The 25,535-nt window shown below is 30.1% G+C and overlaps 2 protein-coding genes and 1 pseudogene across 2 annotated transcripts; 1 reads left to right on the top strand and 2 right to left on the bottom strand.

The window, feature by feature from the left end:
• Positions 1-1,451: 1,451 nt before the first annotated feature.
• LOC142598029 (hexose transporter 1-like) lies at positions 1,452-2,459 on the top strand. The gene has a single exon (XM_075735010.1). It carries the CDS (start codon positions 1,452-1,454, stop codon positions 2,457-2,459), a length of 1,008 nt encoding a protein of 335 aa, XP_075591125.1.
• An 8,941-nt stretch (positions 2,460-11,400) lies between these two features.
• Positions 11,401-12,813, bottom strand: LOC142598028 (histone deacetylase 2 pseudogene; annotated as a pseudogene).
• Positions 12,814-13,556: 743 nt separating this feature from the next.
• LOC142598027 (uncharacterized) lies at positions 13,557-19,934 on the bottom strand. Its single transcript, XM_075735009.1, has 2 exons — positions 19,096-19,934; positions 13,557-18,339 (listed from the first exon to the last, which is right to left on the bottom strand). Exons 1-2 carry the CDS (start codon positions 19,932-19,934, stop codon positions 13,557-13,559), a joined length of 5,622 nt encoding a protein of 1,873 aa, XP_075591124.1.
• Between the last annotated feature and the right edge of the window lie 5,601 nt (positions 19,935-25,535).

Raw genomic sequence — 25,535 nt, 5'->3', positions numbered from 1 at the left:
TGCTCTGCAATCAATATTCGCATTGCATGGCGAATAAAAGAAACTTATTCGGTACATGGAAAAACTCAAAAAGAAATACGTAACAGAAGATTTCCTCTTCTTGTTCTCATCATCTGCGAATATTTACTCGGCTTTTTTAGTTTTTTTTCTATTGAAACTCCATCTCTCTATGAGTCAGATCAAATAGAACATTTTATAGAAGTGTATCAAAAGCAATGGTCTGATCTATGCACTTTAGTAGCTATAAGTCATTTATTAGCTACCACAGTATTTTTATTTTCTTTATTGTACACTTTCTCAAGGTTTAAACACACATAAGCTAATTGTCCATTCTATTATATTTGAGAAGACAAAACTAAAAAAGTGTTATTGAGTTTTATTGTTTCTAACTTCTTTTATTGACTAATGTCTATTACTTTTACTCTATTCGGATATCCGGACACAGCTACTAAAACTAAGAAATTAGAATATACAATTGACAAAAAAGACGTGCCAACCCTAGGTAGTTTAATGCAATATGCTACAAAAAAAATTTTAGCTAGTGAAGGTCTAATTTACACATTTTCGAACTGTAAGTAACAAATTTAGTTTATATTTTTTCAGACACCGAACTTGAATTGCGGCCTGGTGTTTTTTTTTTAATAGATTCCAAGGATTGGGAATTAATTGATGAAAACGTTTACGCACGATGGTCGTATCCACTCGACGACGTTAAAAATGTCAGTCTCATATCGACGCTACACGGAGGTTAATTTACAGTCTATACTTCTATCTAATTTAAGTATGTGTAAGAAAATAACTTTTTTGTGAGTAATTTTATTTTGCACCGCATTAATAGATTTCATATTTATTATTTCGCGTAACTGTGATATTATTAACTATAGAAAATTATGGAGCCGAGATCAAACGAAGATTACGTTGAGCCAAGGCAATCTAAAAAACAAGAACCTATTTCTAGACAAGGTTCAATGGTATTTTGGTCTGACTACAAAAAACACTCATGGTACCCTTTTTTGAGCTCATTCACATTTTCAATTGCAGCGATAAACATCGGGTATAACATAGCCATCATCAATGCGCTGACTGACTATTATGCTTTGGTCCAGCAATGGTGTATAAATGACACGCCAAATTCCGTTATAGCATGCGAAACGTATAAATCCTACAGTGGTTTTGTTAAAATAGCATCATTAATAGGAGGTGGTGTTGGTTGTTTAATTTACCCATTGTTGGGAGTTCAGAGTTTGAAAAGGGCATTTCTTTTTACTAATATCGCTTTCATTTTATGCCACATATTATTAATGCATTTAACAGAGTACTTAGTTTTATTAGTGTCCATAAGAATTATCATTGGTATTCTAATTGGATACCTTTGTTGCATCATTCCAAACTATATAGCTGAAATTTGTCCGTCGAATGTTCGAGGAAGATTTGGAGTACTACATCAATTCATGATTACAGTTGGAATACTACTTGCAACCATAGCTCCTTTCGGAACGATTCGAGAATGGCCAATTGAAAACTTTGTTAATTATGAAGTTCCGGATAGCGTATCCGCTCTTCTTAAATACAACTACTACATTCCTATAATAGCATCAATAATTTCAATTATATTGGTACACCTTTCATATAACTATGAAACACCGCAATATTACGTTTCGCATAGAAGACTAAACGACGCGAGATCACTACTCAAGCTTTTACACAACAAAGAAAATGTTGACGAGGAATTAACAGAAATTATCAAGTCAAATCAGCAAGCCAACAATGTAAGAAGACAGAAAAAAAGCTTCGTGCATGGTCTTAAACAATCTAAAAACCTAAGAAAAGTTTTACTTTTCGGAATATTCTTAAGCACTTTTCAACAAATTACGGGTATTAACGTATTCATCACGTCTTCAAACCTTTTATTCAGACTTGCGGGTTATACAGGTGACAAACCTATGATTATTAGTCTGATAATGAATGCCGTTAACTGTTTGGTAACTATTCCAGCATTGTATTTGATCGAAAAGCTAGGAAGACGAACTTTATTACTTATTGGTGTTGGTGGAATGACTTTGTCTATTTTACCTGCTGCTATTGCTTTTTGGTTCAAAGATGAAACAAACCATATCGCGAGAACTTTAGCAACAATTGGTTGCATAGGTTTTATTATCTCTTTCGCAATAAGTTATGGTCCGATTCTGTGGGTGTATCTTGCTGAAATTTTCCCGGTCGAGTTTAAGTTTCAACTCAACAGCATTTGCTTAGCACTTAACTGGTTTTTCGCAGTTTTAATGGTTTACATTGCACAATATTTGTATATTAGAGTTAGCTACAGCGTTTTAGCTGTCGCATGTTTGGTAGCCTTCATTGTACTTTGGTTTTTTATGAAAGAAACAAAAGGAACAGTTCTTGGCGATATTGCCGAAACTTCTCATACAAAACAATCAATGGAAGTTTCAGAAAATATATAAACTATATTTCTCTTTTAACGTTACTATATTTTTAGTGAACTCATCTAACTTATATTAAGTAAATTTTTTCACCGATCATCATTAAGACATTCAAGCTTTGTAATCTTGTGATTAATGTCAACAATTCTTCATTTGTATTAATAATATTGTGTTTTTTGGCGTAAGCATAAACATATTTTATATCCCAACATTCTTCTCCAAGTTCTGTGTGAAGTTTGTGAAGCATTTGTACTAATGCATGCTCTGAATTTTGTTTTTTAATTAAATCTCTATCTGGAGTAACTGAGACACGGATTTGCTTTGTCGGCGTATAATCTAAATAAGAAACATCAATTAACTTAGAATTATTATATAGCCTAGCTCTATTAACAGAATTAGGAGCCTTATCAATGTTGTGAACATCTTCTGCAAGGTCATCTAGGTTTTCGTTAAGAACTGTGTAACTGATCAGTTTTTTTGCTTCTTCAACGTCTATTTCGTCTATGGTTTGTTTCATTTTAAGTTTAGCGTGAGCTGTCGCTAATCGAATACATGCTTCAAGCAACCTTGGCGTAGGTAAATTTAATTTTGGATCGGACTCGAATATTATTTGATGTGCAATTTTGTCACGAATCTCGGAATAAAATTCAGCAATTGCTTCACAAGCTTCAGCGGACAGTTCGGGTGTTATTTGGTTTCTGCAATAGTCAATGTAAATTTTGAGAAAGTCGAAATTTAAAATTGAACTTATACCATGCGGTAAAATAAACGTTTCATCTAGTGTAGTTGCAGGATGTTTTGCCCAAACGATCATATTTTCAGGATTTTCTATTTGCTTATTGTAAGGCTGTACAATTACATTAGCAGTTCTTTCAGATTTAATATTACGATCTAACGTAACTTGATCATACAACTCATTTGTTTGAGTACATTGTAGTTGCGATAATACATGTTTAGCAATTCTTCTGTCATGCTCCGCTGTTTTAGTTTCTTTTATTAGGTAAATCAAATCGAACCTACTTAATAACGAATCCGGAAAATTAATTTGTTTTAGATATGATTGCTTGTCGTCAAAAGAACCTTTATTAGGGTTTGCTGCAGCTAATACACAAGTTCTTGCATTTAACGTGGCAGTAATTCCAGCTTTATTAATGCTAACGTTCTGTTGTTCCATGACTTCATGAATAGCTACTCGATCATCCTCATTCATTTTGTCAAACTCATCAATACAAACAATTCCACCGTCGGCTAAAACCATAGCACCGGCTTCTAATCTTCTTTGTCCGGATGAACCATCGGCAACAACTGCCGCGGTAAGACCAACTGCACTACTACCACGACCTGTAGCACTTATTGCTAAAGGGGCGAGTTTTAAAATGTAACGTAATAATTGAGATTTACCACAGGATGGATCACCAATTAATAAAATATGAATATCTCCTCGCATTTGAGTTTTGTCTACACTGCTTATTCTACGGACACCACCAACTAATTGCAAAGCCAAGCCTTTCTTCACTATTTCTAAACCGCTAATGGAAGGAGCGATGCTGGCTGCAATTAATTCAAGAGTTTTAGGATGGTTCGCTACTTCTTTAAAATGTTTCATCAAAGAAAATGATATTTCTTTTGGAATTTTACTCTTCCCAATAACTTCGATGCTATTAACAATCAGGAACATCTTGGCCAAACCTGATATTAAGCCAAAGTTGTTATAAACATTGCATTTTAAGACACCTATGACCCGAATACGATCACCGGGTTTACAAGAATTAACTAAATCGTCGCAACATACAATATCAAGTCCACGAGGTAATTGACCTGTTGGCACTGTTTCAGGAACCTCCTGAATTGTAATTATTTGTACATCATTATATTCACTCAATCCATGAGCTAGCGATACTTTAGTTCCATCAGATATTTTCACTAATTCGAATGATATACCTGTAGATAATGCAGTTTTAGGTTTGATTGAAAATTTGTCATTGTGTTCACGAATAAAGTATCTTTCTAACGCCTCAGCGAAATAAACACCTTTGGTTAAAGTAGAACTTACAGGGGCACATCGTGTGACAATACCTTCTACTAAAATCATCTTATTGACTAACCTATTGTGTATACCACGTGGAGTAACAGAATTTACGCCCAACCACCCGGTAATACCTAGATTAACTCCTTTCTCTTTATTAACTACATAATGTAAATAATTATTTTCATCATGCGTTGTAAGAACATTTGAAATGTTTTTAATTGACTCATCTAAAGCAGCATAATAAATATAAGGGTCATTTATCAAATACGATGCTAATTTTGGTACTAAAGAATTTAATGTTTTTAGGTCAAGAAGAACGCGGTTAGATTTCTTTTCTACGCATTCGTTAACTTTACTGTAAATGAAATCATTCTAAATAATATTTTATTCAGGATACTCACATTTAAACAACTAATATGAATTAGTTTTTCTAACTCTTCATACACAATTGTATTTGGATCAATTTCATCTTTTACTAGAATTTCAGATGACATTAATTTAGTACATCACAATAATTATTTCAATAAAAATATTATGATATTAAGCTGGATAATAATAAAAATTATATTAAAAGCAAAGAAAACGTAAGACAAGAATGTTAATATGGTTTTAATATAGTATGATTATATTAAGTATTGGATTGTGATTGAAAAACTTTTAACATGAATTCTTGAATTTTCATTAATTCGTTTTTTTTTGTTTGTATGTTCACATCGTTACTTTTACTTATTCCAACGGCTTCGCACAACTTATTAATAGTTTTCAATTCTAATTTCAAAATATCAATTTTTAAAAAATTTATTTCAAAATCTTTTAAAACATTCAGTGTATTAGTTTTAGACTGATTTGAGCCTTCAGCCATATCTTCTAATGTTGTATTCATATATTCATAATCATTTTGATTGACTAACGTTAGATCATTCAATGGAAAGTCTATATTGGGTTTTGGACTAATTTCGTCATCACCTGCAATAACTTCACTGTATTTTTCATTATATAAGTTTTGATAACCTTTATGACGATCCTCTCGTGATAAACGCTCAGTTATAGGAGTATCATCCATAGCATCATCCGATAAACACTGTTCAGCTGCATTTTTTTTTTGAACGATATTTCTAACTTCCTCATTTAAAATTAAAAAGTTACTAATTGTACTTGTTAAGACACAGTGTAGACGGTGTAAACGTTCATGTTCAATTTCATATAAATCGTATAATTTTATATTATCAAAATCAATAGTTAATTCATCAAGTGATTCAATTAATTTATCTATATTTTTCATGTTAATAATTAAATTAAACAAACATAGTAAATGATAAATAATTATTTTAAACGAATCAACTTTAAATGGATTTGCAAAAAAAAACAAACTGTATGTATCAATCAAAATTTTTTTTAAAATAAATATTATTTTAATAAGGTTTATCAATCCATTAATCACGATTTATTATAAGTTTTTAATTTTTCCAATAACCTCATTACCTGATTTGTCTACTTTAGGGGAATTTAGCAAAAGATTATCTTCACTTCTGATAGTTTTTATAATCATTGCTTTATTAAGACATATCAATTCTCCACCACACACCATTTCGTCTATTATCTTATAAACTTTGAGGAAATTGTAAACAATGTCTAATTCACAAACATTGCTAAAGTAATTGTCTAAAATCTCTACTAATGAGTGTATAAATTGTAAAATTAGCAATTCATTCTCTAGGTTGTCTGTACATATTACAAAATATAAACTAGCATATCTTCTAAAGATTATTTTTTCATTTTCAAGTTCGAGAATGGACCCACTATCTATAGGCCGGTTAAGAATTTCATTTATGATTGCGTTTACTTTTTTACTTCGTTCTGTTACAGGTATAGCGTTATAAAATTTTACATATCTTAGTTTACCTTGACGTGAGAATAGTAAAATTTGGTTAATCATATATTTGATTTTTTTTAATCTCAGTTTGATTAAATATTTTAAATTTTTTTTAGTATTAGTATTTTAATGATTCCAAGTATGTAATAAAATTCCTAACCGATACAATTATAATAAGTTTTGCAGTCATATTTGATTCTTCTCTTAGTGTGATTTTTTTGATTATTAAAGTCAACTGATAAAAATAAAAAAGCCTTTTATTTTGTGTAAAATAATATTATCTATTATCAATTTGAGAATAATTTTACAGAAATCATAATTATTTAAAATTCGACTTATCTTGTATAAACTTTTGCGAGGGCAGGATATCGCAAATGTACCATGGCTATATTACTCATGCAGCTTAATATTTTAGTGTATCGTAGTATAATAAAAAAGCTTTCTAAGTGTTTAAAATTTGTTATACATAAATGTAAACGATAACTTTTAACTAGTTTCAATCTTGGCAATAGGAAATATCGAATATTTAGTGGCAAGTGGTGTGATATCTTTTGGGCAATACAACCACCGATAATAGACAACTAACTCTGCGTTTTTATGTAACATGATTGATTAGCTAGCATTCGACGAAAAATATTTAATATTAAAACCTTTAGAATTGTTAAATTATAACGTTATTAAGACAGTCATTTCGTATAAATTTTTGAGATGATAAGTACAAAATAATACATAAAAATAGGGACTAAAATATATAGGGTATTAATATCTGTAATTTCGGCTATTTTTAATAATAGGAAATAATTATTGTAAGTTATGAAATGATTTTAAATATTGTCTCTAAATCCACGGCATTAACTTGCATCGTGTTAATATTCATGTATGAACAATATGGGTTGATCATTCTGTCTATTATACTAACCTCACGCTTATTATTTAAAATAATTATAAAGAAAAACTTACCAATTAAAATATATTATTTGAAATCACCTATTCTGGGACTGATCAGCTATCAAGATAAACTACTTATTAGTTTAGGCGGAGGTAAAAGTAACTATGGCTTGGAAAACGAAACTCGAATGATTAACATAGATGATCAAAAAAAAAATGAACAGGATTTAGATTTTAGTAAAGAAATTATTTACCCACATGATACATGTAAATATAATTTCAAAAAATATGAAAACACTCATTTGTCATTTGGAAAAAAAATTAACAATAAGGCCCTAGATTTATTAACCGTTCTAGGTAATAGACTTTACGGTGTATATGATAACAAAATTTATGTTTATTACGATTCACATGAAGAATTAGTTGATATTACCCCTACGATTAATACGCCAAATGGCACGTTATCGATTTTTAAATATTACAAATCCACAATCAACTCACTTAGTGAATGGCAATCGTATTTGGTTTGTTTGGATTCAAGAAATAATTTATTTTTAATAGATTCAAAAACAAACTCATTTATTAAATATGAAAAATCGGTTAAAGCTGCTTATGTAATAACCAATTCATTTTATCTTCTATTAAAAAATGAAGTAGATGAATTATTATTATTTTACTCTACTAATTTAAATTATTATACCATTCCAATATTAAATTCAAAATTCTGTCATGTACAATCTATTTCAGCAATAAATATTAACGGTAAAATTTTATTATTTACTCGATCTGGTGAAAAATTAGAACAGTTTCTACTTGATAAAAAATTAAATGGTATCAAGGAAAGTTACACTTTACACTGCCTAAACTCTAAAAAACTTCATAGCAGAATTATTAAAATAGACGTTAATGAGAATTATTTAACTGTTTTAACAAACAATAAATTTATTATCTATTCAACAAAAAATCTAATAAAGATTAAATCCTATTCAACTCCAAAATCTGATTTTTTACCACCCACGGGATGCACTTGGAACGAAAATTGTACAAAATTATTTGTTAGCACCGCTAGTTATTCATTATGTGTTTGTGATATTTCAGTCACAAATAGTAAATTAATGAGCATGTATGATGTTTTATTTTCATTTATTTTCTTTTTAGTTATATCAATGAAAACTCTAAATATATCTATTAATTATCTTTTTAGAATTATTTTGAAAATATAACATACATATAATGAAAATTACTAATTCGACAAACAATGTCATCGAATGATAATTCTAGTAATAACGATATTGTATATGACAAGGAATATATTAAAGGTATACTTAAATTAGCAAGTTATTTTATAAAAAAAGAGGAAATATTTAAAAAAAATACTCTTGATTATTCATATCATATTTTAGATTTAAATCCAAAACTGATTGACAAGAATTTATTAAAACAATTAAAATTAAAAATTTTACCGTTACTTCATCCTGACAAATATTTTTGTTATGAAAAATATGACAGCAGCATACCACATTATTGCAAGATTTTTTCCAGAGCATTTGATATATTAGCTCAAACGATCAATAACTTAAAGTTGAATATTGATAACATAAAAAATTATCCTCAATTAAATAGTTGTAATCAGACAACTATCCCTTATTATTTTAACTACTTAGATGATGATATCAAAAAAAAATATTTTAATGGTCTCTTAAACCAATGTGAAAAGAAAACTATTTCAAAAGCGACACAACGTACAATAATAGCTTCAAAATACTATAATATTTCTAGCAATGATAATAGTATATCACAATCATATAATCAACTTATATCATTATTAAAAGATTCAAAAAAAAAAAAAAACAGTATAGAAATCTTTTCTACCGATGGCATTAACTTGATTAACAACACACTTTCATTAACTCTTGAGACAAAAAATATAATTAAAGTTTTTAAACACAATTTTACGTTAAGATGCTTTGTTTTATGCCCAAATATAAAAAATAATAATGTCGATCAATTAGCGTTATTACGTAGACGTATATGCCAATATTATGAATTTGAAGTTAAACATATTTCAAATTATGATCAGCTAGTTTTATTAATTAATGACATTGTTATTTTTGGAAGTGGTAAAAAATTCCAATACGAGTTTATTTGGTATGTTCAAAGCCCATCAGAAATGTATTTGCAATTTTCTTCTTTTGTAATAGAATTACCTCCAAAACAAAATCTAAATTTGTTTAATTTACAAATATCTTATGATATAGTCACTAAATTATTGCAAAATCCTGGTAAGTTTTTTCGCTATTCAATTTTTTTTTAGGATTTGCAAAAATCTATAAAATTGATACATCACTAATAGATGTACAAATTAATCAAAACTTAAAAACTAGTAAAAAAATAATAACATATTTAAATCAATTTTGTGACTGTATAACAACAGCCATTGTTAAAAGTGATTAAAGCAATTATGGTTCTTCAATAAAAATGACGATTAGAGTTATATTGTCAAAATTTTTTCAATGGCATTCAGTCTAGATTCTATATTTTTGATAATGTCGTTTTTGGATCTAAGTCTAAATATCTCAGCGACATTTGTATAATGCTCATTTTTTTCGCTGTCCATAATATATTTTTTTAGTTTTGTTAATTGATTTTTTTCAATTGTCAATTGTTGAATTTGGTATGCTTTTTGAAGTTTTTGAATGTTTATGTCTTTGCGATCCATTGTTAGACGTTTACTAATATTAAATATATTTTTGTTAACAAATATAAAATAAATTCATTGATCTTAAAGCTTAAATGGATAAATTACGAATTAGAAATAATTATAAATTAAGTATACCCACTATCGAACATAATAGAGGTAGTTTAAACAAAAGAAATCTTATTTTAATAATAATCAATAATTATTATTTTTAATATTTTTTATTGATAAATAATATTTAATATAGCCATGAAAACCCAGTTGTTACGATAGTAATAATACTAAAAATTTTAATTACATTCTGGTTTAATAAAATCAGCAGTCTTATTTAAATTAGTATTTTTTAATTCACATAAATCTGGACAAATACATTTATTATATAAACAAGTATTTTTCTTATCGACTGACCTGTAAGTAATACTAATACGTCGATTTCGACTAATGCGTAATCCAGTAGAATAATCAACATCAGTACTTCGACGTTTAATAGAATGTAAATAAGAATATCGGCTTTCGTCCGCCATAATAATTAAATCTCTCGGAAGAATCATATACGGATATTCTGTTTGTGATAGTGCTTCTCCTTTAAAGCAAAATTCGATTGGACTAACTAAAGATATAATTAAGATTTCTGGGCCAAATTGAGCATGTTTATCGACGTGAAAATTTATACCTGAACTATTGATATATTCATTTATGGTGATTTGGTTCATATTTCCAGTAAATTTGATATATTTTAAAGTTCTATTAAAAAATTTGATGAAAATATCTGGAATTAGTTGACTATTATTATGCATATTTAATTCAGAAAGATTTCTTGTATAATAGTCAAAAGCAATACCGTAATGTTGAACTCTACGACTTATCTGAGTACTCCATTTTTGACTATCAATAAAATTGATCAGTTCAAGTTCTTCACTAGGTGTAATAAATTCATTTATTATTTTTAAACCAGGAATTAAAGGTGTTGGTTTCAATCTGACATTGAAAACTTGTTGATATTCAAAGGATTCGCGGTTTGAAATCCCGCAACGTAAATAAGAATAAAAAAAATTTGAATATTGAGGAAATTTTTCTATATCAATTGAGTAATTTGTGTGTTCCCATTTACTAACATCAAGTATATTAACAAATTTATATCTTAAATTTAATTTAGACAACAAAAGTAAATGTTTTTCGTCAATTATCTCTTTTGTTTTTATAACAGTGTAAAATCTTTTAGAAGAACTAATTTTAGTTTTATATGTTTCTTCGATATTGCAAATGTATTCTGATACAAAATTTTGGATTTTATCAGGATTACCAATAATACCTAAAATGTTTGTAGGTGTCTTGGAAAATACAAAACGATGTAATTTGCTCTTAGCTAATAAAGCATTGTTTTGAGTATCCAAAATATCAATTGTAACATATTCGTCCATTAATTTTAAGATAAAAAAATTATACTATATTATACAGCAAATAATAAAAGACTCTAATAAAAAATATCGCTTTCTTCACCATTAGAAATTATTTCATCTTCAGTGCCATTTATTTTTAATTTATTAAAAAATACGCTTTGATCTCTATCATCATAATCATCGAAATCATTTTTGTAATTCATTCTCCTTAATTTATGTGGTAGTTCTTGTATAACATCGTAAGCTAAGCCACCGCCGTCCCATTCAATTTTTGCTAAATCAGCGTCATCGTATTTAACAGATGCACTTATATCTCGTAGATCAGGCGGTATAGTATAATAATCTGCACACGGTATTTGGTCAAGTCTATTTAAATGATCATATACTTGCTCGCGTATAACATTGCAAAATGATGGAGTATTTAAGTTTGTCATGCTTGCGTCTGGTTCTAAATGTAATTGATAATTTGGACCAAAATATTGATAATACTCATTAGGAGGAATTTTCTCATTTATTATGTTATGGCATCCAAGTGTTATAGCTGTTTCATAAAGCCAGGCTCGTGCTACATTTTTAATTGTATAGCCTCCGCCTCCTAATATAAGTAAAGGCAGACCAAGACTTTTTGTCCATTCTACACAAGATCCATGTCCTTTAGTACTTAAATTAAAACAACCTAATCTATCGCCTACAATACTGTCGGCACCACATTGAAGAACAATGGCGCTTGGCTTATAAGTTTCAATACATTTTGAAATTATATCTTTATATAATGGAATGAATAACTCATCGTTCATACCACTATTTAATGGTACGTTAACTGAATAATATTTTCCTGAACCGGCCCCAATATCTTTGATATCTCCTGTACCGGGGAAAAAATCTCCGTATTTATGAAAGCTAACTGTCATTACTCTGTGACATAAATAAAAGGCTTCTTCAACTCCATCTCCATGATGTATGTCAATGTCGATATATAATACTCTTACATGATATTTAAGAAGCTCAAGAATAGCCAATACAATATCGTTTATATAACAAAATCCACTAGCCTCTGAGCGTTTTGCATGATGTAACCCTCCACTCCAATTTATTGCAATATCACATGTTTTATGATTTAGTTGTATAGCTGCATCAATACTTGCTCCAGCACAAGAAGCTTGAAATTCAAGAAGATTATCAAAAAGGGGACAATCATTTCCTTCCCCAATATTATATTTTAGAAGTTTATTTGAAAAAAGTAAGTAATTTTCAATTCCTATAGATGATAAAAAATCAACGTAGTCGTAATCATGGAATTTGGTTAATTCATTGATAGATGCGATATGAGGATGATAGACATCCATTTGTCTGTATAAACTGTAAGAAAGAATCAAACTATGAGCCATTCTTATTCTTTGTGGTTTCATTGGATGACCAGATCCGTAGTAATAAGATCCTACATCTGGATCATAAAAATACGATACTTTTTTTTTTGTAGTGTCTGCTTGTAGGGCAAACGACTTTGAGAAATTCGATAAATTAGACATCTGTAAAAAATTTAATACTGTAGCTATCTAAATAATCACTGTATGTTTAATAATCAATAATCATAAAAATTTTAGAGATACAGAAAGATTTTTTTATCTTCGTTAGTTTTTCGAATAGAAATTTATTTCTTCTTACAAAAGAGTAATTAAATATGCTTTAATTTATTATATAGTTAGACGTTGATAATATTAAAAAGTTTTTGATACTAAATTCTACTCGTAGTTTACCAACAGATTATCTGATTAGGAAAAAAAAGTCTAGATATCGATAATAACGGTAATTATAAATAGAATAATAACCTAAAATAATAATAATATAATTAATCTGATAATACTTGCAACTTGTACTCTCGTTCTAATTGCTTGTTATTTCTTACAACCCGTTTAACTATATACTGATGATCTGAATTAAAATCCAAGATTGCTATTTTATTAACACTAGATGCAATGCGTTGATATGCCATAATTTTAGCAACTGAAATATATTCGCCATTGTAACAATATATTAAATGTTTCGAATGAGTGCTATTCACATCGCCTAAAATAATCTATAACACATACATACCACAATATTCTGCATAGTTAGCTCCATATTTCTTAGCTTCAAGGTGATTAAACATGGATACAAAGCACAAATAACTTTATTAGTTATAAATTGTTAAAAATATAATATATTATTCGAAACAACAAATTTAATACTACTAAGCAACAACTGGTCCTACCATGTGTTTTGTAGTCATTGCTGTTTTTATTGATTGGCGAACAATAGCGCATGGACCTCTGTCTTTTTTTTGATTAGTTAAATTGTTACTTAAATCCATCGTAGGATCTTCTAAAAACCAATTAAAAGGTCGTATCATAGAGCTTAAAGTGTTACCTATCGGGATTGTTAGTGGGTAATCTTCACTTGCTGGTATGTGCATGAAATTCATAGACATCCAGGTAACTAAATCAGCGGATTTGACTGGTTCATCATCTGAAATGTAATTTTCGACCGAAACTGCATAGTCAGCCGCGAATTTATTGTCTCTGGGTAGCGTAGCATCAAGTTCTGATTCTTTATATACTGTTGTAAATATTTTATATTTCGCCCACGCTCCTGGCCCATTATATAAATCATGGTTAAGTAAATGTGGACTCCAACTGACACTAGGTACAGCTCTCCAACCTCTAGGATTGTTATATGTCATATTGTTGTCTGCTACTATACTATATCCAATGCCACGAGAGTCAGTTATTTTTATCGCAGCTTCTTTTTCTCCTGATGGAAAGTATTTTTTCATAAAATTTGCTCCAGAACGCTTCGGATCCGCAATGACTTCTTCAAAATAAACTGAATTTTTTTCATAATTCATTAAATCAAAATCATATTTCCACACAGCCAAGTGAGCGTGTAGCGCACCCATCCGTAAAGATCCAGTTACTTGCGTTCCATATGGCTCTTGTCTTGCTGAGTACCACGGTATCTCAACACCAGCATACAATTCTCCGGTAAATGAAATAGTTGATTCAAGATGGCCTGATGAATGAAAAGTATATGTCACAATATAATCATAATTACTGACAGTTATCATTTGTCTGACGTTTAAACTGTAGTGACCTGCCGCATCTTTTATATTGCCTGATCTGTAATGAGATCTTATGGGTCGTGCTTCATCTTTTTCAAAAATACACACACTTTGATTGTGAAATAACAAAACTCCAGTTTTAGGACACTCATATCCTCTTAGTATAGGTCTGGCTGAACCGCCTAAACCTCCGTACCAAGAATCCATAAAAAAAAAAGTACGTTCAGCAACAGTATAATGTGCCATTGCTTCTTGTAAGCCCATATTGAACAGAATGCGCTCATTTTGAAAGTATACATTCCAAAATTGTAAAGATTTATCTCTGTCATTAGTTATAATGAAACTCCAGCCTAAATAAGAAATTGTATAACTATTATCTTTTGGATGTACTTTTATCTCATATCTTTTACCGTTTGGTTCCACATGTTCTGGAGGTAAACGATATTCTAAACCACTTCTATATTTTTTCACGGGAATGTCTACCCCAGCAGTACCTGGACCTCCAGCAAAAGGTTTTGCTTCCAAATTCCGCAACGCCTTTTGTTCTACTTCTTTAATACTTATTAATTCTCTATTTTTACGTATGTCGTTCTTTAGGTTAGTTAGATTTTCATAAAACAGATTATTCCAATATACTCCACCATTAAATTCATTCCAATCATAACTTTCAAGAAAAAGAATAAATTTATCAGCAGATATGTTGTTGTCATTAGAAATTTCACTTTCTAACTGTTTTTTATCGAAAACAAAAAAAAACTTAGTATCGTTTGCATTAGAGTACTTTAAACCAACAAAAAATTTATCATTAAATATCTCGTCATCGGTGAAAGATATTATGTTTCCAATATAAAGACAATCGTCGTATGCGTTTATAGTAGGTCGTACACAATCTATTGTGTGGAATTTACGATTAAATAAAGTAAATAGTATGAGTTGTATTTGCTCCAGAGAAGAGTGATTTTCATTATTAAGTCTACGACCAAATATACCATCGGTTTTATATCCGGAACAAGAAGTTTTTCTAGGATTTGCAATGCGACGCCATTCCATTTTGTTAGCGTTAAGTGGACCAACAACTAATTGCTCGTAGAATCCATGATCGGACAAACAACGACCTAAACGCACTCGGGCATATCGATCTGGTAGTTCACTTCTATTATCGTAATAATCATAAATTTTTTTTTTATCAAGGAATAAATCGATTCGATAAATCAATTCAACATTCCAGTCTGACGAGTTTGCTAAAAAACTTTTCACCAAAACTTCTTCTTCGGTTGTTATGGGATCGAAGGGAGTTTTTTCTGTCGTTCGGCTAAAGAGTTTCGGATATACTTCGGCCTTACAAAAGTTTCCATAACTAGTTATTGACAGGGTATTTGTTATCATTTCGGATTCACTTGTATAATTTTCTTTGTTCAAATCAGAGGCAATACAATATATTTTATACTGAACATTGGGTTCTACTCCTCTGATTTTAAGTATATTCTCAGATGCTAAATTAATGTCTGCATCACTTTCTTCGAAACGAACGAAAGAAGCTACTTCAAGCACATTTGCTAGACTAGGAGGCGATCGTTTTGCTTTTGAAGCTGCACAATAAACTATACCCGCCGTATCCGTTTGAACGGAAAGATCAAAACCATGATTCACAACAACTACACGTGTTATAGTTAGTTTCGGAACGTGATTTTGAATTAATATATTAACGGATTTACCGTTAATATCTTTCATAGGAATTTTAGCAATTTCATTGGGTGTTATGTTTTTTTTAGGATAGGCAAAATCTTGTGCTGTACAATACAATTGATAAATGGTGTTTATTTTTAAGTTTTTAAAAACAAAATTTTGCGTAGTAGCGGCGGGATAGTTGAGTTGAACACCGAGACTTCTTATCATATCGTTATTAATTTGAACAGAACTATTTATAGGAAGTGTGTAACACCATACTATTGATTTTTCATCTACTTTTAGCGTAATATTAACTGTTGTATCTTGGTATGTAATTTCTAATAAACTCAGTTGTGTGGGACTTGTATCAGTTATGATTCGTCTTCTGGTCGCCGCGATCTCTTCATTTGTCATTTCTAGATTTTCTATGCTAGTCTCGCTAAATGCCATATAATTTTTAATTTCGCTGCTATCTACAACTTCAGAATAACAATAAACATCAAAAATGATATTTTCCTTCACAAAAGAACCAGTTATTTCAACTGTCAAAGTATCATTGTTTACTTCACTTATTTTGTTTGCTTGAACACCATATTCTTTTAATATTTCTCGTGTTGGTATTGGAAATCTAACAGACTCGTTTTTCATAGCTTCTGCAAGCCCACAATAGACCTTCAAATTTGGATATAAAGTTCTTACTTGAATGATAATAGTCTGTGGATGGTATTCCAAATTTAAAATATATATTGTTCCAATTGTAATATCGATTGCTATCGTGTTATCAGACTTGTTAAAGTTTTTCATTACAGTATATTTTTTGTTGAAAAATTTTAGTTCAAATAAACTATCTAACCAACCTTCCTTTGAAGTATCGTTAAAGCGAACAATATAGTTACCAAATGATGGAAGACAACATTTAACCCAGATTCCTGTAACTGCAAGAAGAGAAGAACCTCGTCCACTACATGACAATGCTCCATCTATAGTCCAATGTTTATTTTGGGGAAAATAACTTGCCATCATTCTTGCCTCTCCACAAATTGAATAATCGTTTGTTGAAAAATTATTCTGCGTTAAAAGATTCTGGCTCGCACATTTGCCTTCTGATATATGAATATCCTTGAATGCTATAGAGGCTAGCTCAGAAAGACCAGAAGTGGCTGTAATAAAAATGTTTATCATTTGCTTTCTAATCAGTTTTAAATTTATCCTTGCCTGATTCCACTGTGAACCTTTATTACCATTTTCCTTCCATAAGTAATTGACAACTGACGACTTTGGTTTCAAGGATTTATTTCCTACCTCTTTTGTAAAGTAACTAATCTCTAAACTATTCGTGTCCACTCCATTCATGTAATAATAAAACTCTAAACAATAATCTTCATCAGATAAAATTAAAGGAGGTAAGAGCAATGAAGCAAGATGCCCGGATCCAATATAACCTGGATTACGAAAAAGAGCGTAGTTATTATTATTAGATTCAGTAACAAGGTCAGTTTTTCGTTGATTATCTATATCATAAACCGCGAGTTGTAAATGATCTACGTTATCAATATTTTTAGGTTCAGTTTCAATTAATCTAGCTAGTGGATTGCTGATTGTCCAAATTAAATTTAGATCTCTTTCGTGTTGAATAATTTTTATTCCATATTCTTCAAAGTTTTGATGTTTAAAATCACACTGAAACAAAACATCTGGTCTAATTTGAATTGCGCCTGCTTCTTGCCAAAAATAATCAGAGCTTATGTTATTTATATCAGTTTCTGAAGTATTTAAAAGCGATTTCTTTGTTAAATAACATATTTTAGCGTTTTTAACATAATCAGGCAAGTCAATTTTGAAGGTAGCAACATGATATGTCGAATTGTGCGATGAATCGTCTGTTATAACGTATTCACTAAGATCATAAATGATAATATTATCCAAAACTGCTTTTGAAAAAACGGGGGTGTTTTTAGTTCCACAGTCACTGGTATAAGGAATTACTATAAACATGTCTCCTTTATCGAGATATTGCCCTTGAACGGCTATTTCACATGGCTTGGCTTCGGAACAGTAATGAATGCGTTTTGGCCAAATTTTTACTTCTTCGAGCGAAGAAGCATTATGAGTGTCGCCTTCTTGAATGTAAACTCTATAAATATCTTTCTCACAACCAATAAAATCATTCTTTATAGTTTTAAGTAGTTGGGTTCGATTTTTATTATATATGAGATTAGAACATGGGGTGATATGTGCTTTCAATGTACTACATAATAAAATATATATCTTTAAAATTTGCATTTGCTGAATCGAAGTTCTCTTTTGAGAGAAATCTTATAAAAAGTCATTTAATTTTTTATGAAGTGTGCGTAATATCTCTTGTTAATAAACCAAAATATTTATCTTCGAAGCTTGAAAAAACTGTCATAACACCTGCTTTAATATATAAAATTTATCGTTTTATTTCATTTTAAGATATTATATAACTAGTCCTAAATATTCCGCTATCTTAATTTGTATTAATGCTGGAAGGCAAACTCTCTTTTGTTTGAGATTACTAGTAAATATACAGGCCTCTGCATTTTTAACATAATCAAGATATAATCTTTCTAAGTCAGAATGATCGATTGAAAGTTGGAAATCTTGAAACGCGTTCTTAGAAGATTTCAAGATGTTTGCACATTTAATTTTTTTTTTAATCAAGATATCTTTTGTGATTAAATAAATTTTGATAAAATCAAGGATGAACTGAATTAAGTTGCATAAAGCGTTTGTGACATCAGCTGAGACCTGGCTTGAATAGCATAAACTAATGTTTTGTTGTTCTCTCTGAGCTTGTTTTTGCCATAATAACATGCAGGAATAAGCCGAGTAGTTATATGTATTTTTACTGAAAAGTGACACACCAGATTTTATAAGCAACATGATGATTTGAAATTGATTTGTAAATGTATCTTGATTATTATTATGTAAGGAATCGAAACACGCACATAAACCCATTTTTAATGATACAGTCTCAAACGGTTCAATACTAGGAGTACAAGATGAATATAAACTGAGAGAATTTTCATTATTCTCAATTTTATCATTATAAAGTTTATATTGATGCAAATTTAGAGCATTACAATTTTCAAATTCTCGAGGTAAAGGTGTGAAATATTCCTGCAGTAAATTTTTACCCTCTACTGATACAGTAAATATATCTGCGCCTTTGGAAATCAGTTCTTGAAATATTTTAATAGAAGCACGTTTCACAGCTAACTGTAACATGTTTAATTGAATGTGTTTTTTATTTATTAATGGCAATGCATATGCCGGTATTTCGATTACTGTGTCTAAACATCTATTGTTAAGCTTGAGTTCTGTATGCAAAATTTCAGGAACGTCATTTATAATTGCATTTACAAGGACATAAGAAGGGGAAGTAACATATTTGTTTTTATAGGGTGAACATCCGTTTAAACTTATTTGTCGTATTATTTTTAAATTGTTCGGTGTGCATGAAAAAGTTTGTTGTAGCAGATCTCGACGCTCCGATAGCAAAGGACCTAATTCTTTATTAACGTAAAAAGAATTTGGAGGCTTTATTACATTTTGTCTTTTGGCACTTGGAGGCGTTTTTATGTAATTTTGATTAAAATATGTAGATTTAAAATTAACTGTACGTAAAAAATTTTCAGGTTGCCGGTCTATATTTTTGTTTTTACGATCTACGTCTTGATAATTATTTTTTTTAAGCTGAGTGTAATTGTAATTCTTGGTTGTACTATTGTTGCTGAAATGAGGATCAGGATTTTTAATTTCTTTATCGATTCGTAGCTTTTTAGTGAATTTAGTTCTGATCTTTAGTTCTTCATACATCTTATATTATAATAAATTTGTTGAACATACAATTATGTTGATCAAGAAATTTTTGATACTCTTTGTGTGGTCATATTTTTTAAATATGAAATAATATTTTTTTAAACAAGATTTAGTAATTTAGACATTTTAAAAAAGTAAGATTATTGTCACAAATACTCAATCTTACTTTATTAATAAGCGATGGATCCTCGATATGCTGAAGAACAAATAAAGGACACGCTACAAAACACAATGAACAATACTCTTTACTCGATTTCAAAATCGTATTTGTCACAAGGTTTAGCAAACGAAGGGTTTTTTAATGCTACGGCCAATAGTATAAAAAATCGAGTGAACAGTTTTTATAATCAACTTTTACAATTTATCTACCCGTATTTTTTCGTGACAAATTCAGAGATTTTTTACAGATATTTATGTCTGTTTTTTCCGTATTTATGGATGTTCCGAAAAGAAAAACGAAAAGTACTATTAACACAAGATTTGTACATACCGCTGATGAACTCTTTGTCTTATGTTTGCTCGTATGCGGTTGCAAAAAGTATTAAAAATAGCTTTACTCCACTGATGATAAACAGGAGAATGAGTTTGGTATTTACAAGCATAGCTATTGAAGCATTGATATTTTGGATGTGTACAGATAAAACTCGAAGTGTAAATAATCTTTTCGCAATCTCCATTGTATGCAGTCATAAATTCTTATAGTAAGTTAAAAAATAGAAACTTCTGGCAGTGCAACAATTTTAAATCTTGTTAATATTGTAATCAAAGGAACATTGAACATAGTTTTAAACCTTATAATGTTGATTACTTTGAACGTTTTAATTTACGTAGTATTGGGGTACATCTGTTATGGTAGCGTCGATGAATCACGCTATGATAATTCTTCAAGGTTGAATAACAACCGCACTTATAATTATAAGAATAAATCATTCAATAGCATATTGAAAAGTATGCGTTTGCTGTTGTGTATATTCGATTCCTTCCTGGCGTACATGTTTATACCCAGGTAAATACATTGATCGTTTTACTGTTAGATTGTACATCAAGTTGAATGATTTTATTCACTGCTAGAATGGAATAATGGGTTGTCAAACTGAACCATTTTTTCGTTTTCAGTGCATAGTTCTAGTTTTTTTTCTATTTGGCAGTACCGGACTTGAATATATTGTGAAATTTCAATAGTAGTAGCCACTCTTTTCAAGTTTTGCTGAACCGTCCATCGTCTGTTCACTTCTTGTATCTGCGTGGGAACGACACCACAGTTCAAATTGTTATAGCTTTCAAGTACATCAGTTAGGCCTATACCAGAGTTGTGCAATACTTCAACTATGTCTGAAATAATACAGCGAAAAAAATTATTTTTTGTTGCTAATTCGTCTAATTCTAAAATAACACTTTTAGTGTATTTCCTGCTAATTAACGATCGGCAAAATAGATGGACTAGTAACAGATATAAATTGTGAAGTGGAACCTCAGCTTCAATCAAAAGTAAGCATTTTTTTTCAGTTAATTTTTCTTGATTCGTTGACAGTTGTATTACTGTGTATAATTCTTTTTGTTTTTTAATGTATTTCATTATTTTTTCTTCTAACATCGAACTAGATTCCTTGGAATTGAAAAAATTTATATCAATTATAAGTAATAAATCCGCAAGTAATGATATTATCTTCATGTTGTGAACACAATTTTCAAGTATTATCTCAATCACAGTTTCTAAATTTAGCCTTTTGTGAGAACTAAGTATTTTAATTATATTATCTGAAATGTTGATAAAGTTAGAAAAACTGAGCTTGTTGAGTTCTTGTTTAAATAACCGTAATGGATGAGAAAGTTTCTAGTGAATTTTCAGCGTGGAAAACTTACTACATTGGTGTAAAATTGAGTTATGATATCAGACATTATAATATATAGAATAGATAAAACAAATAGTTAAACGATACTAATTCGTTAGATTGACCTTTAAATTATTAATTATCTTTTTTTGAATTCATTCGTTACACGGTAAAACTCAAATACATCTAAATATTGATTGCTCACAGGGCGGAACAATTCAATTATTATTTTCGATTTGAAATTTTCATTTACAAAAATCTAATTTAATACTTAAATAATAATAAAATAATAGCTCATTTTTGTTGAAAATTTTAAATTATTTGCTCAACTGTTAAAAAACTTTTTTGTGTCGCTATCAATTTATTTCTGTTGGAGTTAGGCTATCCAAAGTTTAGAAAAGTAGTTAAATAATTAATAAGTTTGCACTTTAATGTTATAGTTTGTGCTTGTTATGAATCACTCAGATCAGTTAATATATTCTGAGACGTCTAATTATGCTCCTCTGGTTTCCAGTCTGCTGGATAAAATTCAGTGCGCTACAGTTGTTCACCGATACGTGTTAACTCAAATTGTCGAAAAGCTATCTGCGCTTGAACAGCAATTGTTTGATTTGTGTCGTAGAACTGCTTTTTTTTGGAATAGAGCTGACAATCCAACTACTGCTCTTGCTAATCAAAATCTCTGTGATGCAGTTGTTTCGAACTATCTACCTAAATTAGCAACAAAGTATATCGAAGAGAAAAATAGTGCTTTACGAAACAACGACGGGTACACCTTTGGTGAAATTGTATTGGATTACGACAGATTACTAGTAAAATGCTTAAACCAGCATAAATTTTGTGAAGTTTTTATTGAAGATATAAAAAACTACCAAACGTCAATAATCAACTTAAAGTCAAAGATAAACGACGAAATTGTTTCTAAGTTCAACGTTTTACGCGAACGCTCTACTATATTATCGTGGAAAATTTTTAAAGTTTATTTGAAGATTAATTCTAATGCAAACCACAACTACAGTCACAGGGATGATTCTCACTCTGAGGAAATTATTAAATCTACAATAAGTAACTTGTTGGTGGGAATGAATCAAACAGACGGTATTATCAATAAAACTAAAAACCTACAAGCCCAGTTTAAGAAGACTCAGTCTATCAACTTTGAGACTAGGGAAGAAATAGATAAAAACCACATTCTAGCTTTGATTGAACGAGTTATCGAGGTCAATAATAAATTAGAAAAAAAACTCAAAGAAAAAAAGGCTAAATCAAAGCGCGCTTTATCAGATCTCTAATATTTAACGTGTATATTTATGTGGGCATCAAAGTAAAAACTTAGTCTCGAAGACACGGATGCAAAGATAAGTATGTAAGTATGTTTTCTTTTATGATTAGGGCATATTTTTTTTCGCACCCGGAATTTTTGACTTGTGTGCAATGGTCTCAGTACAGAGTAAACAACATAAACCTAGAGTTGAATATCACGACAGCTTGAAAAGACTTTTTGAGATTCTAAACGATGTAGGTACTCAACATGAACTAGTTTTAGGAAATTATTAAAAATGAACCGACAAACCCGATTTTTTTTATAGTGGATTTCTTGTGCAAGAATTATCCTCAAAATCTTGCAGGTTTTGCGTCGATATGGTTTGCGTCTCCGGAGCTGCAACAAGAACGTTTACTAGTTGCGGAATTTTTCCGATTTTACAAGCTTCCTGTTGAGGTAGCTGCTCATTTTACAAACGCCGGGTTCGATACTTTAGACACGTTGTGTGTTTTAAACATTGAGAGCTTAGAAGAGATCGAAAAGTTTAATAAAACTAATTGGTTACCCGGTCATAAAGTTCGCATAAACAAACTGTTTAACGATATCGCAATGAATGTCAGACGATTTAGGAAGGAAAAAGAAAAATTGTTACATATCGCCCGTATGACAAACGGTCAATGCGAACATCCTACCGTCGTCACGCGTACAAACATACCTAAGATTTCTTCCCAATTTACCTACAAATAGCAAACATGCTTCACATCAATTGTGTAAAAATTTTTAATAATTCATTATTCGACTTTATGTCACTGCTAAACTTCGATATAGTTCAGCGTTGGCTAGTCTTTTTACAGTTATATTAGTTTATTTTATTTATGTGCTTCTTATTGATCTTTTTTGGTTAACATCATTAATTAATTTATAATATAAGTTTTTAATTTGTTTTTCAGATAAATTCTGGTTTTGACTGCTTTTGCCAGCTAATATGTCCAAATTCTAAAAATAAATTATTAATAAAACTTACCTTTAAGACGCGTAAAATTTCGATTTTTCCAATGAAAGTCGACGTATCGACTGTTTGATAAGTTTGGTTTTTTAACTGGTTTGGAGCAAAAGCAAGCAAGTCTAAAAGTAATTGAAAATAAGGACTTACGTTCTGGCAGGATCTTCGTTAACTCTAAGCTCCCATCAATTAATTTCTCTATTTCGCTCTTGGCTATCATAGCCTTTGGGCTTGTAGCTGTACTAATAGATTGTAAATCTTCCAGTCCCTCAATTAAATTTTTATCTATATCATCAATTCGGTTGTTTATCGCTATTATTATTCCCCGATCAAGGTTATGTTTTGGGTCTAAATAACTCATATACCGTATCTGATCAAAAGAAGAAGCTTGTTGGTAAACAGGAATTTTGTTTTGCGGATCTATGTTTTCTAATCCGTGAATGATTTTAAATATATCGTCCAATGTTGACGCTGGTTTTGAATTAGATGAAAACTTATATAGTAGAGAAAAGAATATAAATTTATGGAACGATCTCATAGAATTACGGGTAATATAAAAATAAATTTGATCAGCGATGCTTTGTTTTTTTTATTTTACGCTGTTTTATTTTTTTTTTCATTTTAGATTTTCTTCGTTCTTGGTTAAAGCTTTTTATGAACTGTTTCCATTTTTTGGAGTCGATTTCCTCAGGAATGACGCCTGAAAATGAACTTAAAATTTTCTTTTGATCTTCAAAAGAATAATTATTTTCCTGACAAAATTTTATTAGTGCTTCTTTATTAGCGTTAGTTGATTGTAATTCTAATTCCGTTGCATTTGAACTACGATCACTGTCAGAGGACGTTTGGTCTTGATCTGTTTTTTTGTTTTGCACTGGACATGTGTTAGAAACTAAATATTCCTTAAATTTGGCGTTGTCGCCTCCTTTAGAAAGTTGAAGTGTTTCGAGTGCGCTTAGTTCATGCAGAGAAGCGGGCGTCAATGAATTCATAAATAAGCCTACGCTGTCTGTATTCGTAATTAAATCTCGATATTCAGTTAATAACAATAAAGTTTGCAAGCATGTTGCTGAAAACTGTGTTGCTGTGTTATTCAAATGTTCTATAGTGAACAAATTTGATGTATTGGCTTTGTTAGTTACAATAACTTCAAACAACTTGAGTTTATTCTGTTCACTAGCGTCCATAGATATGGTGTCACTTATAATTCTACATGCGTTTGAGAGATCAGACCACTGTTTGGTTCGAAACGATAAATCGAAATCAGGCCAATTCAGATCACTAAAATCAGTTACATCAACATTGGAAAAAATTTCTTTATTAGTGATAAATAGATAAAGTTCTTTTGGACCTAGCAGTTTTATTTTTTTAATTTGGTTAGCGAGTGGAACGTCTGAATTTGCAAACGTCAGCCAAGGGTTATCTTGGTTGTAAAGTTCTGTGTCTTGTAAGTAAGTTACCCAATTTTGTTTTGCATTTTCAGTCTTTGGCTGTTCTTC

Source organism: Dermatophagoides farinae, unplaced genomic scaffold, assembly GCF_024713945.1.
Source record: "Dermatophagoides farinae isolate YC_2012a unplaced genomic scaffold, ASM2471394v1 contig4, whole genome shotgun sequence".
Lineage (NCBI taxonomy): Eukaryota > Metazoa > Arthropoda > Arachnida > Sarcoptiformes > Pyroglyphidae > Dermatophagoides > Dermatophagoides farinae.
The sequence above is the reverse complement of the archived record's forward strand: the minus strand, read 5'-3'. Positions and strand labels throughout refer to the sequence as shown.

Excerpts from the sequence above, each read along its gene's own strand:
- LOC142598029 (XM_075735010.1), top strand. The coding sequence starts at position 1,452 with ATGATTACAGTTGGAATACTACTTGCAACCATAGCTCCTTTCGGAACG.
- LOC142598027 (XM_075735009.1), bottom strand. The coding sequence starts at position 19,934 with ATGTATGAAGAACTAAAGATCAGAACTAAATTCACTAAAAAGCTACGA. Across the intron at positions 18,340-19,095 it reads TGTACTCCTAGTATTGAACC|TACATTGAAAGCACATATCA; the intron begins GTTTGAGACTGT and ends TTTATTATGTAG.